Source organism: Emys orbicularis, chromosome 3, assembly GCF_028017835.1.
Source record: "Emys orbicularis isolate rEmyOrb1 chromosome 3, rEmyOrb1.hap1, whole genome shotgun sequence".
NCBI classification, from domain to species: Eukaryota; Metazoa; Chordata; order Testudines; family Emydidae; genus Emys; species Emys orbicularis.
This window is the reverse complement of record NC_088685.1, coordinates 85,760,585-85,780,074: the sequence shown is the minus strand read 5'-3', so window position 1 is coordinate 85,780,074 and position 19,490 is coordinate 85,760,585. Positions and strand designations below refer to the sequence as shown.

Here is a 19,490-nt window from a genome sequence, read left to right as displayed (position 1 = left end):
GACATAGTCTATTTAATTTTTTTTTAAATATTTCATTTAACTATTTTAGTTAAAAACAATTTTAACAAAAACAAACCTGATTTTAAAAAACTTGAATGTTTAACTAAATTCAAAAATTCATATGCTTGTTTTGTTAAAATATTACACAGTATATTTGCTGTTGAAGAAAAAAATCCAAAATACATAACGTTGTTTTAGTTAAATAAAACAATTTAAATGTCTGTCTGGTGATGTCCTCCTCCTAATACAACATGGCAAGAAAATCCTCCAAATATTAATGTTGAATTGGAGATATTTATGAAGTCATTGGGAGGTGAACTATCTGCTTCAATTACCTTCGGTAAATGAAATAACCAATCATTAATTTTCTGATACAGCTGTAAAACTAATTTGAAAAGTTTTCACAATATATCACTTTAAAAATGTATAGTGTGTACCTTCTAATAATGAAATCTACATCTATCTCTGAGTTGTGAAGAATATGTATTAAGGTTATAACAACCAACAAGAATGCACTTTTATGTAGAAATCCATGATTAAAATCGAGTCTTCCTGACTAGTGATTTAAATGAAATCCACCCTGCTAATCAGTTGCAAAATTTAATAAAATATTTAGATCTTTTGTCTCTTCTCTTTTATTCATTAATCTGTAATATTCTAACAATAGCTAAGGGCATAGTTCCCACCACTGCACTGTCCATAATACACACTGATTTGTATTTGAAGATTGCCAGGGGAGAGCAATTTAGTTACTCATGGCTCAGTATATCAGATATTCTTTTATCATCTGCAAAGTTTATCTTTTTTTTTTTCCCCCTGAGCATTTGAAAAAGGTCTGAGGGAAGGAAAAAATGTACTTAGATTGCAAACTCTTTGGCGTAGGAACTGTCGTCTTGTTCTGTTTGCGCAGTGCCTAGTACAATGGGTTCATGATCCATGAATGGGGCTCTTAGATGCTAGGTTAATATAAATATTATAAATATATTACATCAATAATAATACTAATGATAATGTTGTTGTTTCTGGTTGGAAAGAAAGGGATTGCTGCAGTTTTCTTATAGTGAAAGGAATTTTGGATCACTGTATTTCACTCACACACACACACACACACACACTTACACTTTATTCGTTGATGTGAAATTCTCAATCAACAGCACTGGATAGAGCGTAGCATAATGTTAGGTTTGTGTTTTTTAAATTAGACTATCCAAGTTGAAAGATGTAATGACAGAGATTCAAATCCATGAGCACCTTCAAAACATGAAAGGACACGTTAATGTGGAAATACTTAATCTGTGAGAGGCTGTGCCAGCTACACCATTTTTACAACTGAAATTGCCAGAGGATCCATGGATTGGTACTTATCGCAACTTCAGAAATGGTCACATTGCATCCTCAGACGTGAAAAAAATATATATATATTCTAGCAAGCTAGAGAGTTTTAGGGAGGAGGAAATGGAAAGAAAAGCTAGAATGAAGAGATGAGAAATCACAGTCCACTAACAGAATAAATCAGAAACCGAAAAACATGAATTTGAACAAACTGAAAACATTTTACATGGAAAAAAAACTACTATTAATTAAAAGGACTGCTCTTCATATCAGCATAAACAAAGGGTCTTGGAAGGCATCAACCCATTTTTAAAAAATAAGTCTTAAAGAATAGTTCAATACAGTAGTTAGTCACCATCTGAATTGTAGTGATTATTACTAAACAAAACAGAACATTCTGTGGCTCAAACTACTGGACACTTCAGTGGATATGGCATAATGTGCCATATGCATGGCAAGCTGTATAAAAGCTGTAGAGATGAATCCATTTAATAAAGGGTAAGTAAATAACTTTGTACAAGATAAGTTCTGCACAGTGAGCTAAAATTAACTATTTTAGCATGCCTGCTAGTTTTACAATTAACACCCAGTTTGAGGTTCATTCTTCTCAATTATTAAGAACAGTAGTTGACAAACTTCTTGTTGTTAGGACCCTCTTGGGAACCATAACTAAATTTCCAGGCATACATACATTCTATATATACATATACACACACACACACACACACACACACAGTTCAGTAATCTCTCTGTTCACCTCCCCGACCCTAATCCCACATTCTTTCAGATTTTCTTTCCCTTTGCTCCCTCTTTCAAAGATCAGGGTAGAAGGGGGAGAGCTAGAATAGCTTTATTATGGAGTTATTGAAACAGCTTCATTACATGATGTTCACCACATTATCCAGTACTATTATCGGGTTTAGAATTAAAGGATCATTATTTTACAGTAACAGAAATTATGCATTATGATGAATTTTGTGAGCTACTTATTACAAACTCTGCTAACAAATTTACTGTATCATTTTATTAATATATTAGCAATAATTTCAGTATAGATCTACAGTAGTTACTGTGAAAAAGTAATCTTTTAATAACAGTTGCCACATCATAGTGGCCAAAATATCTGTACTTAGGTGAGTGATTTTCTCACCTAAGCATCAGTCATCTGTAGAGACTGTAGGAGATGCCAGTGTCATGTGTGCACCGAGTAGCTGCTTGCCCAAGGTAGTGATTACATCCTGGAATATCACATCCACTAGTGGGCAAAACAATTCAGTGCCACTAAGTGTTACACAAGTGCTAATGGTACAAAGGACATCACAGTCCAGATACAGTAGAAATGGATTGTAAGCATAGTCTGCTTATTTGTCTGCTGAAACACTGCACCTGTTAAGTCACTGCAGACATTGAGCCATAGGGTATGAAGATGAAAGTAAAGCTATTTAAAAAACAAAAAACAACCAAAGAGTACAGTAAATATACTTAAAGAAAGCACTTCAAAATCTAGTATGCGTGCACGTACACACATATACTCATACATAAATTTTGCTTTTGTTGATAGGGACGCTAGCACCAAAAAGTACACACTGATTATTTTTTCTGACACTTTATCTTCAATTTTTTTGTTCCATTCATCTTCTCTGAAGATAAGAAGCTTGGGAGCACAGAATGTGTAGCGATGTGGCTGTGAGGTATAAAAGGGACTATATCCCCATTTTAAACCATTTTATATCCCGAATGTTACTAGCAGACCCGCAGCTTTGAAATGTTAGTGATCAAATGAAATCAAAGTATATACACATCTATTTAATTCATTCTTCTCATGTCAAGCAGGTATCCTTACCTATATTGAACTAAACTTTATTTTTGTCACAAGAGGAATAAATCTCCTTAGGATGGGGGGGGGGGAAGGAAATGATAAGTTTTTACTGAATATATCATTTACATATAGTAATATCAATGAATTTAAACAAAAAAAAAACTTTGAATTCTAGCAGTTCTATATATTTTGACACATGACATATTATGCAATTAACTGTGACTGGAAAGAGAAAAAAGTAAATACTGACCTTCCACTTCTGAATTGCAATGGAGATGTTGCTACTGCCACTTTTAAGAAGTCTTGCTCCTCTGCCTTATTATGCTCATTGTAAATTAGTGGAATATCATCATCCTTAAAATTGGAGTGTGGACTTAGTTCTGCTAAACAACTTTTATTACTTCTTCTTGAAAGGTCATCCATGGTAGCTGGTTCTTCAGAATTTACCCCCTCCTTATCTGCAAAAACCAGGAATAAATGTTTTGCAAAAATGTTCTTACAAGATGAAAACACAGCAAGGGGTCTTTTAAATGTAATATAGGAATTTTTACTTCATACTATCTTTCCTATTATCGCAGCATGCTGACATTAATTAGAGAAATCTGTATCAAAGTAACTAAAACACAATGTTCTACTTTGCATCAGAGATCTTTTTAGAGACATTCATTCTTTAAAAAAAAACAAAAAAACCACCACTTTTTTAAAGATACCCAATATATTTTAAGGCTTTTGGCCTTTCAATTATTTTGAAACTTTTCTTTCCTCATAGAACTAGAAAGTATCACATTTTTCAGTAATAGGGTTGAGATTACTGGCCAGAAATTGGATATAAAAAGTAATTTAAACAGTAGGTACAATTAAGATTAAAGGAAAACTCTCTAGGTTAACCTGTCCCCAAAAGGAACCTACACTAAAGCCAATGTAAAATGTTTCCCTGATACTGAAAAATGTCTTAGTCCTGAAAAATAAAGGCTGCAACAACATTAAATTTTCTTCTCCTCAAACAGACAACAAAGCAATATCATGGTGCTGGGATCTATGGATCAGATTGTAGATAAGCACACATGATAGGAGGGCATAAAATCACATGGTAAAAGCACATATTGTAGAATGCCTCTTTATATGCTTATTTTGGAGTAAGAATAAAAATGGGATAAACAGATTGGTACTAACATACACTCAGTGCCTCACATTACAGTTTGATTATTATACTGAATATAATGTCATTTTTATATTCCAAATGACTCCTCGTTACAAAGTTTTAACTGATTTTCTGTAACTGTTTTCAGAACAGCAATGCATCAGATAGTTCTCTCCCTCCTCCCAATAAACTACTGTTAACACTTTACCATATTTAGAGTTTTTATAAACCTACACAAATAAAAGCACATAACAGGGTGCACATAATCATAGAAATGTAGGGCTGGGAAAGGATCTTAAGAGGTCATGTTGTCTGGCCCCCTGTGCTGAAGTAGGACCAAGTACACCTCCACCACCCCTGACAGGTGTTTGTCTAATCTGTTCTTAAAAATCCTTCAGTGATGGGGATTCCACAACCTCCCCTGGTAACCTATTCCAGTGCTTAATTATCCTTATAGTAAGAACATTTTTCCTACTATCTAATCTAAATCTCCTTTGATGCAGGATTAAGGTCATTACTTCTTATCCTACCTTCAGTGGACATGGAGAACAATAGATCACCATCCTCCTAGTAGCAGCCCTTAACCTATTTGGAGACGGTTACCAGGCTTCTTTTCTCAAGACAAATCATGCCCAGGTTTAAGTTTAGTCTTTCCTCATAACCTTTTATAATTTTTGTTACTCTCCTTTGAACACTCCAATCTGTCCACATTCTTTAAGTGTGGAGCCCAGAACTGAACACAGTACTCCAGCTGAGGCCAGTGCCGAGCAAAACGGGACAATTACCTCCCATGTCTTATGTACAACATTCCTGTTAATACATCACAAAGTGATATTAGCCTGTCTCACCACTGCATCACATTGTTGACTCTCATTCAATTTGTGATCCACTTTAACCCCCAGATCCTTTCTTTTCAGCAGTGCTATTTCTTGGCCACTAGTCCCCATTTTGTAGCTGTGCATTTTATTTTCATTTCCTAAGTGAGATACTTTGCACTTATCTTTACTGAATTTAGCTTGTTGATTTCAGACTTATTCTCCAATTTGCCAAGGTTGTTTTGAATTCTAATCCTGTCCTCCAAAGTGCTAGCAACACCTCTCAGCTTGGTGTCATATGCAAATTTTGTAAGCATTCATTCCACACTATTATCCAAGTCATTAACAAAAATACTCAATAGTTACGGACCCAGGACAGACCCCTGTTAGACTAAACTAGATCTATCCTCCCAGTCTGAGAGCGAACCATTGATGACTACTCTTTTAGCAGACTTTCAACCAGTTGCACGCCCCACCTTACAGTAATTTCAGCTAGATCACATTTCCCAGGTTTGCTTATGAGACTGTCATGTGGAATTGTACCAAAAGCCTTAGTAAAAATCTAGAGATCACCCCCATTTATTAGGCCAGTAACCCTGTCAAAGTAGGAAATTAGACTGTCAAGAGCTAATTGTGCCAACAAGATCCATGTTGGCTATTACTTATCATCCTATTATTCTCTAGATGTTTATAAACAGATTGTTTAATCATCTTTTCCTATATCTTTCTAGGCATCTAAGTTTGGCTGACTGGTCTATAATTCCCTGGGTCCTCTTTGCTCCTTTTTTTAAAGATAGGCACTATGTTTGCCCTTCTTCAGTCCTCTAGGACAGTGGTTCCCAAACTTGTTCCACCACTTGTGCAGGGAAAGCCCCTGGCAGGCTAGGCCAGTTTGTTTACCTGCCGCGTCCACAGGTTCGGCCGATCGCGGCTCCCAGTGGCCGCGGTTCGCTGCTCCAGGACAATGGGAGCTGCTGGAAGCAGCGCGGACCGAGGTCCTCCAAAAGTTCTCAAAGATAATTGCTAACCGTTCTAAGATTGCTTCAACTAGTTCCTTAAGTAACCTAGCACAATTTTCATCAGGCCCTGCTGACTTGAATACATCTTACTTATCTAAAAATTCTTTAGCATGTTAACTATTTTGGTTTGTGTTCCTTCTCCCTTGTTCTTAATATTCATTGTGTTAAGCATCTGATCACAATTAACGTCTTCAGTGAAGACTAAAGCAAAATAAGCATTCAACACCTGAGCCTTCTCGATGACATATCCTATTAGCTCTCCTTCCCCGCTAAGTAGAGGACCTACACTTTCCTTCATCTTTTTCTTACTCCTAATGTATTTAATAAACCTCTTCTTATTGCCATTTACGTCCCTTGCTAGGTGTAATTCATTTTGTGCCTTAGCCTTTCTGATTTTGTCCCTACATGCTTGTGCTATTCTTTTGAACTTCTCCTTAGAATATGCCCATATTTCCACTTTTGTAGAATTCTTTTTATTTATTTTCAGGTCATTAAAGAGCTCCCGATGGAGCATTACTGGCCTCTTACTATCCTTCCCATCTTTCCTTCACATTGGGATAGACAATATTAAAGATACAACAGCAAACTCTTTGAGAAACTGCCAGTTCTCTTGAATTCCTTTGAATTTTCTTTCCATGGGACCTTACCTACCAGTTAAATGAGTTTGTTAGAGTCTGCCTTTTTGAAGTGCACTGTCCTTATTCTGCTGCCATCACTTTTTCCTTTCCTTAGACTCATGAAATCTATAATCTCATGAGGACTTCCACTCAAATTGCCTTTTTTAAGCAACAGACACATGGGAACCTAGTGATTTAGGAGCCTAAGTCCTGTTTTCAAAAATGAAAGTCAATGGGGATTTAGGCACCTACGTTACATTTTAAAATGGGACTTAGGTACTTTGGTTTTTACTCTAAAACATCACATGGTTCTAGATTCAAATACTTGAATTATATTGAAATGCTCTTACTCTCATCAGGAAGAAATATTTTATCTGGAAGGAGATTTCCCTGAGAAGCTGTTCTACATAAGCGAGCCCGGGCACTGCTGACTTTCCTAACCTCCATTGGGTCCACTGGAGGCTTCGGGAAGGAAATGGAAGAATCTTCATCTTTTATAGGCGATGAAAGTAGTTTTGGCTTCTATTACAAAGAAAGATGAAGATCAGTTTTTACAAACTTGTATCCCATTTGTATTTCCATATAACCTAAAATTAGCAAAATAAAACTTTGTAACATTCACCATAAATTTTCTTCCAACTTCTGACTAATTTAGGTGAGAATTAAACAATAGCAACCAGAAAAATCTAGTTTTCTTTTTTAACAAAAATCAAACATTCCATGCAACAAAACAAGTTAGACCAAATATGTCAGTTTGATCATAGAGAGCCAACAAAAATAGGCACTGAGGAAAGCATGTCTAAAACCAGTCCCAAGAGAAAACCCAAGTGCTAAAAGAATTAGCCATAAGCTAGCTTTAATTTAGAAATGAATTTATTAAATCTAAATAATATTTATTTCCCTTAAATAACCCATCTACATTAAACATGTGCTCCATCACAAAATTTTGTGCCCAATCCTGAAAGGTACCAAGTATGCACATCTCATAAAATATAGAGTCCAGCTGAACAACTCTTCTACTCTTCAAAGCTCTCCATGGGATTGACTCTAGCTACCCAAAAGATTGTCCCCACTGCCTTAATAACCATGACCTCCAACAACAGCTACATTCCACTGGAACAATTAAATTTCCACCAACAGAGGCAAATTTCACAGGATCTGGACCTAGACTATGGAACCCACTCTCACAAGAGATAATGACAACCACACACCTCATAACTTTTAAAACTAAATGCAAAACTCGTTGCTTTGACTTGGCTTTCCTCAGTAACTTATTTTCACTACCCCACAAACCCACCAAAAGACCCCACTATAAACTAATCAAATTATTGCTTCTACAGGCTGTGGCATCTGGCACTGGACACCCAGAACTGTAAGCCACAGTGTTAGCCCTCTGCCTTAGCAAGAGAGCTTTGCTGCTGCTAAGCTGTGTGTCAGCTCCCTAATCTACCAGTCTGTCTGCCTTGCCTGGAAACTTCAAGACTCTACTAGTCTAAACCTTACCTGCAAGGTAAGAATCAGTGAACCCCAGTTCCCAAGAGACATCCTTCTGCAATGTCCAGTCCCTCTCACTGGACACTCACAGAAATAAAGTTCGCTGCCTCCGAAGAGGCAAAGTACATATCAGCCTATTACAGGGGTGGGCAAACTTTTTGGTCTGAGGGCCACATCTGAGTATGGAAATTGTATGGCGGGCCATGAATGCTCACGAAATTGGGGGTTGGGGTGCAGGAAGGGGTGAGGACTCTCGGGTGGGGCCAGAAATGAGGAATTCAGGGTGTGGGAGGGGGCTCTGGACTGGGGTAGGGGTGCGTGCGTGGGGGGGGGGTAAGGGCTCCAGCTGGAGGTGCAGGCTTTGGGGTGGGGATGAGGGGTTGAGGGGGCAGGACGGTGCTCTGGGCTGGGACCGAGGGGATCAGAGGGCAGGAGGGGGATCAGGGCTAGGGCAGTGGTGCGGGGGGGTGGGGTCAGGGGTGCAGGCTCTGGGTGGCGCTTACCTCAAGCAGCTCCCAGAAGCAGCAGCATATCCCCCCTCCAGCTCCTTGTGGAGGCGCAGCCAGGCAGCTCTGCGCACTGCCCTGTCCGCAGGCTCCGTCCCGGCAGCTCCCATTGGCCAGAGTTCCCTGCCAATGGGAGCTACGCGGGCAGCACTTGGGGCAGGGGCAGTGTGTGGCGCGCCCCCTGGCTGCCCCTACGCGTAGGAGCCAGAGAGGGGACATGCCGCTGCTTCCAGGAGCCATGTGGAGCCACAGCACGCGCAGAGCAGGAAAAGCTCCCAACCCCGCTCCCCGGCGAGAGCCGGATTAAAATGTCTGAAGGGCCGGATGTGGCCGAAGGGCCGTAGTTTGCCCATCCCTAGCCTATTAGGTTCAGAACCACTGAGCTAACTTATTTACCATTGTGGGCCGCAGCTCTGTGCTGATTGAGCTGCAGGTTGAAAACCACTGGGTTAGCTGATGACTCACACTTCACTTCAATACACAGCACTAAGATGGTTTTGTAATAAAAACAAGAATAAGTTTATTAACAAAGAACAGAGGTTTAAGTGCTACTAAGCAAGAGAAGAAGAGACAGGTATGGTTTACAAACAAACCAAAATAGAATACACTTTCCAGTGACTAAAACTTAATCATAGCAAGTTTCAATTTTTGCCTAAGCAGTTTTCTTATGTACATCAAGTTACCATCACCTTCCACCTCCAGGCCAGGGGACCCAATGTTTACAGAATCAAAGAGTGCTGCTCCCTTTGTTCCCTAAGTGATCTATAACTATATTAACCCTTTATATTAACTAAAGTCCATTATCTCGGTCTCAAGAGCCAGGAAGGCTTCCTGGGGTGCAGACTGTCCTCCAATGTGCTCACTAAGGCCTTGGCTACACTTGCGCGTTATAGCGCAATAAAGCCGCCAAGAGTGCTCTACCTCACTCCCCGTCCACACTGGCAAGGCACGTAGAGCACTCTGACTCCGCGGCTGGTACTCCACCTCCCCGAGAGGAATAAAGCTTGTTGCGCTCTCGCTGGAGCACTGCAGCGCCAGTGTGGACACCTAATGCACTCTGATTGGCCTCCGGAAGTGTCCCACAATGCCTGTTCTAGCCACTCTGGTCATCACTTTTGAACTCTGCTACCCTGTCCTCAGGTAACCAAGCATCAGACCCGCCCTTTAAATTCCCCATCCCCCGTATGGAGCAATGGCGAGGTGCTGGACCTCATCAGTGTTTGGGGGGAGGAAGCTGTGCAGTCCCAGCTGCGCTCCAGACGTAGCAATTACGATACCTTCGGGCACATATCAAGGGCCATGATGGACAGGGGCCATGACCGGGATACGGTGCAGTGTCGGGTTAAAGTAAAGGAGCTGCGGAATGCCTACTGCAAAGCCCACGAGGCAAACGGCCGCTCCGGTGCTGCCCCCGCGACCTGCAAATGCTACAAAGAGCTGGACGCGATACTTGGGGACGATCCCACCTCCACTGCAACGACCACCATGGACACTTCCAAGCCCAGCACAGCAAAGGGGGGGGGGAGGAGGAGGAGGAGGAAAGCGCAAGCGATGGTGCTGAGGTGAGGGGAGACACCCCGGAATCCCTAGATGCATGCAGCCAGGAGGTCTTCTCGAGCCAGGAGGAAGGCAGCCAGTCGCGGCGGCCGGTGCTGGGGAAGGACAAACAGAGGAGGTTCCTGGTAAGCAGCTTTCTTTTCGGGAAGGAAGTTTTTAGGTACGGGCTCTTTGGGCGAGGGGGGGGACGGGACCATTACTGCACACAAGCAAGCCGTGTATGGGCCAGGGCGGAAGCCGCATTGTAGGAGAAGACCCTCCCTGGTCACCCTCAGCAGCGAGATATCTTCCAGGACGAACTCCTGTGGAGAATGTTGGGACAGTGTTCAGTGTAGGTGCCCCCTGCAGCTGTTAGCTCTCCCCAAGGCACAGAAACCCAGAGGACAGTACAGCCATGGAACAATCAGTCCCCATGTACCCTGTACTTACTCACCATTTCTGGGGCTCCCGTGGGTTATGTGCACTTGCTTTGGGACAGGCAAAGTAGGGTTTTTGTGATTGCCGTCCTTAAGTGCGGGGGAATCATTGCTCTGTCTGGTGTGTACAATACTGCCTCTGTTAAGTGTTATATTTTGCCTGTATAGGTGCAACCTTGAGATCTCAGCCGTCATTCTTATCACCAGCCGACAGACTGAGAAGACTCAGGAAGAGGCTGCATAAAAGCAAAGAAGACATGCTGCATGAAGTCACACAGCAGTCTGTAAATGAGAATCGAAAGGCACAGAAATGGAGGGAAAGTGAAAGGAGGATCCGCCAGGAAAACGCGACGCACCGCAGCAAAGCACAGAACGGCTGATTAGCATAATGGAGCTCCAAGAGGACTCTATCCAGGCACTCGTTGCCATGCAGGCGGAACTCTACCACACTCCCCCCCTTACCCCCTGCAGCCCTTGTCCCAAAACTCTTCCCCTTGTGCCCATGTCCCCTCCAACCCACTTTCCCCAACATCCGGGTTCTTACCACCCCCTGCTGTCTCCTACACCCGTAGCTTCACCACCCACCCACGAAAACTACGACTCTTACCCACTGCACTCAACCCCCCTCAACATGCCTTATAGCCATCCTGAAGTGCAGCACTCAGTGCACAGCACTCCAGACAGGATTCGAGAGTATGAAATCAGGACATACTCAAGCCTATGAGTGAACTGGTCCCCACCCCACCCCCTTGCCCTTTTGGTATTTCTGTGGTTTGGGGTTTTTTCCCCCCCAATAAATGAATTTTCTTTTCAATAAATAGAGTTTTTTACTTTGAAAACATACTTTATTAGTGCATAAAGCAAAATATACCTTAGCCCAGGAAAGCAACAAGCACTGCAAGTCAGTGTACCAAACACAGCCACTGCACTTGTCTGGTGCTCTGCATGGGAGTTATTACTGGTGGCTTTCAGCCTCAAATTGCTCCCACAAGGCATCCCTAATCCTTGCAGCCCCACGCTGGGCCCCTCTAATAGCCCTGCTCTCTGGCTGTGCAAATTCAGCCTCCGCAGGTGTTGAACCTCCGAGGCCCATGCCTGAGTGAAGCTTTCACCCTTCCCAAATATTATGGAGGGTACAGCACGCGGCTATAACCGCGGGGATGCTGTCTTCGACCAAGTCCATTTTCCCATACAGAGATCACCAGCGGCCCTTCAAACGGCCAAAAGCACACTCCACAGTCATTCAGCACCGGCTCAGCCTGTAGTTGAACCATTCCTGGCTGCTGTCCAGGCTCCCTGTGTAGGGTTTCATGAGCCATGGCATTAAAAGGTAAGCGGGGTCTCCAAGGATCACAATGGGCATTTCGACTTCCCCTATGGTGATCCTCTGGTCTGGGAAAAGAGTCCCGGCTTGCAGCTTCTTGAACAGGCCAGTGTTCCGAAAGATGCGTGCGTCATGCACCCTTCCAGGACAGCCTGCGTTAATGTCAATGAAATGCCCACTGTGATCCACAAGCGCCTGAAGAACCATGGAGAAATACCCCTTTCGGTTAACATACTCGGAGGCTAGGTGGGCTGGTGCCAGAATAGGAATATGCGTCCCATCTATCGCCCCTCCGCAGTTAGGGAAACCCATTTGTTCAAAGCCAGCCACAATGTCATGCACGTTACTTCTGAGCAGGATGCAATTAATGGCCCTGCAAAGTTGCATCAACACAATTCCAACCGTCGACTTCCCCACTCCAAACTGGTTAGCGACCGATCGGTAGCTGTCTGGAGTTGCCAGCTTCCAGACTGCAATAGCCACCCGCTTCTCCACCAGCAGGGCAGCTCTCAATCTCGTGTCCTTACGCCGCAGGGTGGGGGCGAGCTCAGCACACAGTCCCATGAAAGTGGCTTTTCTCATCCAAAAGTTCTGCAGCCACTGCTCATCATCCCAGACTTGCAGGACGATGTGATCCCACCACTCAGTGCTTGTTTCCCGAGTCCAAAAGCGGCGTTTCACGGTGGAGAGCATGTCTGTGAATGAGACAAGTAATTTCGTGTCGTATGCGTTACGCAACTAGATATCATCTTCAGATTCCTCACTGTCACTTTGGATCTTAAGCAGTAACTCGACTGCCAAACGAGACGTGCTGGCGAGACTCGTCAGCATGTTCCACAGCAGTTCGGGCTCCATTCCCGCAGACTGAAAGGGAAGACAAAGCGCGTTCTGCACAGAAACCGTTGAAAGATAGCGCCAAATGTGGACGGAAACACAGGGATTGCTGGGATGGGAAGCGATGCATCACGTAGCGTTGGGACAGGATCCAGAATGCCCCGCACCCACGCCCCCTTCCCACAAGCCACAGCGCCAGAATGGGAAGAGGTGCTCTGTGGGATAGCTGCCCATAATGCACCGCTCCAAATGCCACTTCAAGTGCCGTGAATGTGGCCACGCCAGTGCGCTTGCAGCTGTCAGTGTGAACAGATTGGAGCGCTTTCCCTGGTGCGCTCTCCGAAGGCTGGTTTAACCCAAAGTGCTCTACATCTGCAAGCGTAGCTATGGCCTAAGCTGCTGCTTGTTAGCTTTCTTTACCGTATATGTAAATATTCTTTTAATGTCCTCTGCCAATAATCAAACCGGGGAAAACACAAAGTCCTTTGTCTATGGCAGGCTAAGTTTATGCACTGCCTCCCAAAGACATTTTAAGAACATATTTCCAGCTAGGGTGACCAGATACCATATGTGAAAAATCGGGACAGAGGGTGGGGGGAATAGGCGCCTGTATAAGAAAAAGCCCTGAATATCAGGACTGTCCCTATAAAATCAGGACATCTGGTCACCCTATTAATCCAGCACAAACACAACTCTCTGTACACAACCTATACATACATCACACAATGATTTTGGGGACCAGCATATCACCAATTTACATGATACCTTACATGACACCTGTTAGATACATATTATGACAATGGTGTGTTGGGAGTGATGAGTTTGTCAGGCCATGATTTGAGTTACAGTACAGTGGGCCCTCTGCCAGCTGGCAATGAGGAGTTTTTAGTGGTACACAGACTAGGAAGAGAAAGCTTGTTATTCTTTCTACCTATAGAACACTTATGAGACTCTCACAATACTACAGAGCTAAAATACCACAAAGATTGTAAGTACCTAAGTAGATCATACTAATATAGTCATTACAATAATTGTATAAAAATGCCTAAAACCCCACAGTCTAAACCCCATTTTAAAGATAACTAAACAAAGATGTTTCATTCATATAAATATTTTTCTTTGATATATCAAAATAATTGCAATGTTATGAAATTGGAAATGGACTCTTTAAAATTTCCCAAACCACTCAATATTGTGTGAGCTGCTATTATGAACAGAAATATGACTGCAATGAATTAGTGAAGGATGCTTGTACTGTACCACTGATGTTACTGATTTAGTGTGCACTGTACTACCTCATTAGACAACTTAATATTTTAAAGTGTCCATGACCTAGTCACATATTAAAGACTAATCTCAACTACAAAACTAGTACATCTATAAAATAATTCAGCATTTTCTCAATAGAAGACATCAACATATATAAACTATCCCAATTTTAAATTTCCCATTTGAATTGACTAGAACTACCAAACATTATAAATAACTCAGCCACACTTTTCAATTGCAAGTTGCAGATCAGCAATTCCTAATTTCCTTTTCAATGCCAGTGCTACTTGTTAGCGTTTTGCACTTCACTTACCTTAAATATGAAAACAGACTGAGTCAATTTTCAACTTCTGGTTCTTAAGCACTAATGCAATGCTGTTGTATTTGGGGTTAGAATGCTACACAGGAATACTTAAATACCTAAAATACTGTTAGAGAGACAAGGTGGGTGAGGCAATATCTTTTATTGAACCAACTTCTCTGTTGGTGAAAAACTTTTTGAAAGCTTGTCTCTTTCACCAACAGTTGTCCAATAATAGGTATTACTTCACCTACCATTTCTCTCTAATATTCTAGGACCAACACAGCTACAAGCATCGTAAAAAGAACTTGCACTCTCATTTCTGGGGGAAAAAATTCAATAAATCAATTCTACTTTCTCATCCCCCCCGATTCTAATAAACCACGCAAAACATCCATTTAACCAGTTTTCACATAATCCTTTTATATCACTACAGTGGGTTGGTACCATTCACAATACTTTATTTCAGCATTACATAACATTCTTTTTAATAAGCACTCACATGGTCCAGTGGGCTGAGACGTGTACCAGACACCGATCTTGATTCACCTGATTCAAAACTGGAAGCATGGAGACTAGCATAAAGAACAAACAGAATATTAACCCAGACCTCATTTTGTTTCCCCACAAAGGATCTTCTCCCCCGCTGCTCGTAAACAAGTGGGAGTATCTCATCTGCAATACTGTTCTTCTTTCCCCATAGTCCTACAGATGCTCTTCAACTGAGGTGTCAAGGGCGTGGGGAAGAAAGCAGAGGACTGCCTGCATACTGACCCTCTTCTACTTATTGCGTGGACAGATACTGGAAAAGGAATTGAAGCTGCTTGAAGATGTATATCTCACTGTAAGTCCTTGCTACAGCTGCTTCTGAGCAGTCATAAGGGGTGGATGCAGGCAATGGCAGTGCAGCTCTTGCAGAAGCCATGCTGCTGGATAGAGGGACACCAGAGAAGGCAGGAACCATCCCTGCAGTTGGTTCATGCCACTGTCACAGAACAAAGAGATCTTGCCCTCTGTGAACTATGCTAAGCCACAAGCCTCTCCCACCAGAGGAGAAGATAACTAGTTATTCCATAAGGAAAATAATCTTAAACCTGTTTAAACATTTGGAACTCAAGGAGGCCTTTTCTGAAATAAATTTTTTTTTTAAAAGGCTTTAGAAACAGAAATTTTATGGAAACAGTGAGATACAAAACCTTCTCTTACACCATACGCTACACACAAATTTGGTGTAATGACTGCCACAGTTAGTTTCAAGTCACAGGAACTTCTAGGACACAGAGTTTAACAATACCAGTGAGCATCATTAAAAGATGAGAAAGTCTATACTACTAATTACATCATAACACAGGAAAAAAGGACCACAAAAACAACAACAATCAATCAAACCTCTTGCTGCTAAAATATAATAAAAAGAATCTTAGTCTCTGTACCTAAAAGTGGAAGGTGGTCTATTTTCTAGTGTTCGTGAAGAAGCAGATCCAAAAAGTTTCCTTTGGTCCTCTCTAGGTGTAAATGGTCTCCGAGTTCTTAAAGTCCTTAGTGCATTTCGTGCTTCATTTATTATCTCAGCACTGGTCTTCTGCTTAGGTGCTGAAGGTCTATAAAATGGTTCTGGCTTTTCTACGTTTTTATTCTTTGAAGAATGCATTCTTCTACAAAATACTTTACAGGAAGCACTGTGTATAGGAGGCACAAAATACAACACTACTTGCAAGTGATTAATAATTAAGACATTAATAAATAATTCAGTTATCCACATGCAGTTAAAATAGGATTTCAAAAGAACAAAATCTGAGACCAGGATGAGGGTGGGGAAAATATTCTCAGATACCTCTAGAAATCTCCTTTTACCATTGGAGTTCAAATAATATTGTTCTCCCCTCTTCATTTTTCAATCCTATGGAAAATACACCTTTACCTCAATATAACGCTGTCCTCGGGAGCCAAAAAATCTTACCGCATTATAGGTGAAACCGCGTTATATTGAACTTGCTTTGATCTGCCGGAGTTCGCAGCCCCGCCCCCCCCAGAGCACTGCTTTACCGCGTTAGATCAGAATTCGTGTTATATCGGGTAGCATTATATCGGGGTAGAGGTGTACTGCAAATGTATACAGTCCAGCTCAGAATGAGTTTAAAAACAAAACCCCACACAAACAAAACAAAAACACCACACTTAAGAGGATGCAATGCTTTCAGAGTCACACATAATAGTTTCCAGACACCCTAGAAAATGTCATCAAATAACACTATTTCAACACCCAAAAGCTAATGATTCAGTGAACACCACAGTGATGCTACCACAGCAGGAACTAGACAAAGAGCATGTAAAGAGAACACTTTCTTGATCATATACTTAACTTATATTGCTTGTTTTCTATCAGTCTTATCAAGTTCTCTATTGTAACAAGCTAGAAGAGGTGCTCACCTGAAAACGTCAACTGTAACCAGAGCCAAGGAAAAGCAGCAAAAAACTAACTTTTGTAAGAACAAACATTCAAACATTACACAATGAATTATGAACTAAAAGTGCCAGTCAGAGAATGATCCCACATGTGTACCCTTACAGAGCCACTGAACGGCAACAGGCTAGCTTCCAAAAATCGCCAAGTCTAAAGAGTCAGTCAATATCCCAGTTCAGATCTTTGTAGACATCATTTTTCAGCAGGTTTACCATCCTCATCCAAGTCAGAATTCTGCATGAGGCTGAAGTTGGTTCCTTATTCGTGGTACCAGTGCCTTACTCACGGTTCCCAGTTCCTTATTCAAAGGCCAAAATTATTTTACATTAATATATTTAAAGATTTTTTTTGACATTTCATCAAATTAATGTGATTTAATGTGATAAAAATTAAATTACTTATTTATTTATTAGATAAGGAGCTGAGTTATGACTGTACATGATGAAACAATGCTTGGATCAACCCAACTGACATGTCCCTGTGACCCATCAGACTGTTCTGAAGGACCTGGGACAAGTCACTCCCTGATCCGAATCTTTGTTCCTGAACAATATATTGCAACATCATACCACCATCCCACATTGTGCATAGGGCTTGAAAAGGAGCTGGGTTTTGAATGGTTGTATGAGACAAAATACATACTGGGTCACTCCAAGTTACACGTCCCCATGATGGTTTTACATTATGAAGAGATGAGGATATGCCACTCTCCGCGCTGAACCTTTATTTCTGGTCTGACAAACATATTACCCCTAGTTTTATTGTTTGTTTGCATTGTTAGTTAACATGCAATACGCACACAAAATTTTTAAAAAAGCAATATTCAATCAACTTGCAAATCCAACTGTAATGTTTTCACAGATATGATAGCTACAGATGAAGTCTACAGGAATTTTGCTTTGTTAGCTGAATTAAGAACAGAAAAATGGCTAAATTTATTGAAGTTTGTTTGTGTTAGATATACAGACATTTGTATTTAAGTTGTGTGTTTTGCTCTTTACACAACAAAAATAAAATGAAGACAGTGGTTGGGCACAGTTGGGTCCCAAATAAACATGTTTATTAACTATATACAAACATACAAAGTCTAGCTTAATGCACACTGCTGCTATGAGTGGTTTCTAATGGCTTCTAAAATATAGAAAACAGTGACCATCACTAGAGAATGCCCACAAACTACTTAAAAGAAATACTAACCTATTCCTCTATACTAAAATTAGTTGAACCAGCTAGTGTCTTTGCTGCTGTACATGCCTCATGGCAACACTAATGTGGCTTGGTACACTTTAATGGAATTTAGAGAACTCTATCTCCACCCCCTTTTCCTTTTAATTCCAAAATTCCACCACAGAAATGCCAGCCATAAGTCTGACCAAGTCTGTGGAAACATACAAAATGATTCCCAACGTTGCACATTATCTCCAACAACTTTGTATCTAAAATGACAACAACTTTGCTTTAATGAACTCCATGGTTCAGGCAAATGATTTTGATTGTTTCAAATATTGATTAGTTCAGTAGAAGTAATGTTTTAAAAGTTAGTGCTATATTCGAGTTACATGGAAAAGTGTTACAGAGAGGGCAGATGAAGGATTTTTCTGGGGAAGAGGCATTTAATTTCAGGTTTCATTAATGCCAGTTATATATTTTTCCCCATTAATGAGAATTTTTAATTGCTCTTACTTGCTACCCAGACTTCAAGCATAAGTATACAAGCAACTGAAAAGTGTCTTTTCTTCACATTTGTCGTCACATTAGTTAAAATTTGTTCATAACATCTTGAGTGTGAGTTTTATATCACATTTGCCTCTTCAGCACCCTCCTTTGTATTAACGCTATCCTACCCATAATAAATAGCTAGTCTCCAACTGAGAAGGTTAGCCCTCTACGTGTGAGATGCAGGCCCCTCTCCCACTGCAATGGGGCCCAATGTTACACAAAACCAAAACCTTCAGCCTCACACCAGTCATGCAGCCAAAAGATCACCTCCAGTATTTTCTGCCTTCTCATTCAGTGGACTGGTAAAAATCTCCAAAAAGATCAACTGGGCTTTCCTTTTCTTCCACTTCCTTCCAATATGCCTGAGATTTTTCAGGTGTTGCATGTGGCACTGTCTCATTAGTTCCAAGGAGTATTATCATCAGTGGAGACTTGCCAGATAACTTCATAATCCTGTTTAATCCTGCAATTACATCTTGTAACTTCTCTCCAAGAAGACAGTACACCGTCCTATTGTCCCAAGAGAAGTTCTTCAACCATCCTAATGATGAATCTCTCTTGGTTGCTGCTTATTTCATACCACAAGAACACCCATCAGATGTGTCCCCGGTAGTTTTCTGTTCCATTCCTCCAGAGACAGTTTCTTTTGTAGTTGGCTTGCTGAGTTTGATACTCCTAGTGGAGTTGAATGCCTTCCGGTTCTTATTTCCTTCTTGGTCACAAATCACCTGCTCATTCCTTTCATTTCTACTCTCTTTAATTCCCTTAACACTGGTCCTTCCCCATGTGGCATCTGTGACAATGATTTCCAAAATTCTGTTGTCCAAGAAATGTTCATTTTCTCAGGTGCCACAGTGTTGCAA

General features: G+C 41.3%; 1 protein-coding gene across 1 annotated transcript in view; it reads right to left on the bottom strand.

Moving 5' to 3' along the window:
* The window catches only part of ARMC2 (armadillo repeat containing 2), a 105,370-nt gene extending 89,275 nt beyond the window's left edge, over window positions 1-16,095 (bottom strand). Inside the window, exons 1-4 of the mRNA XM_065400631.1 lie at window positions 15,878-16,095; window positions 14,947-15,019; window positions 7,094-7,265; window positions 3,402-3,609 (exon numbers count right to left, since the gene is read on the bottom strand). Coding sequence (XP_065256703.1) covers window positions 3,402-3,609; window positions 7,094-7,265; window positions 14,947-15,019; window positions 15,878-16,095 — 671 coding nt within the window. The remainder of the gene's footprint in view (window positions 1-3,401; window positions 3,610-7,093; window positions 7,266-14,946; window positions 15,020-15,877) is intronic.
* Between the last annotated feature and the right edge of the window lie 3,395 nt (window positions 16,096-19,490).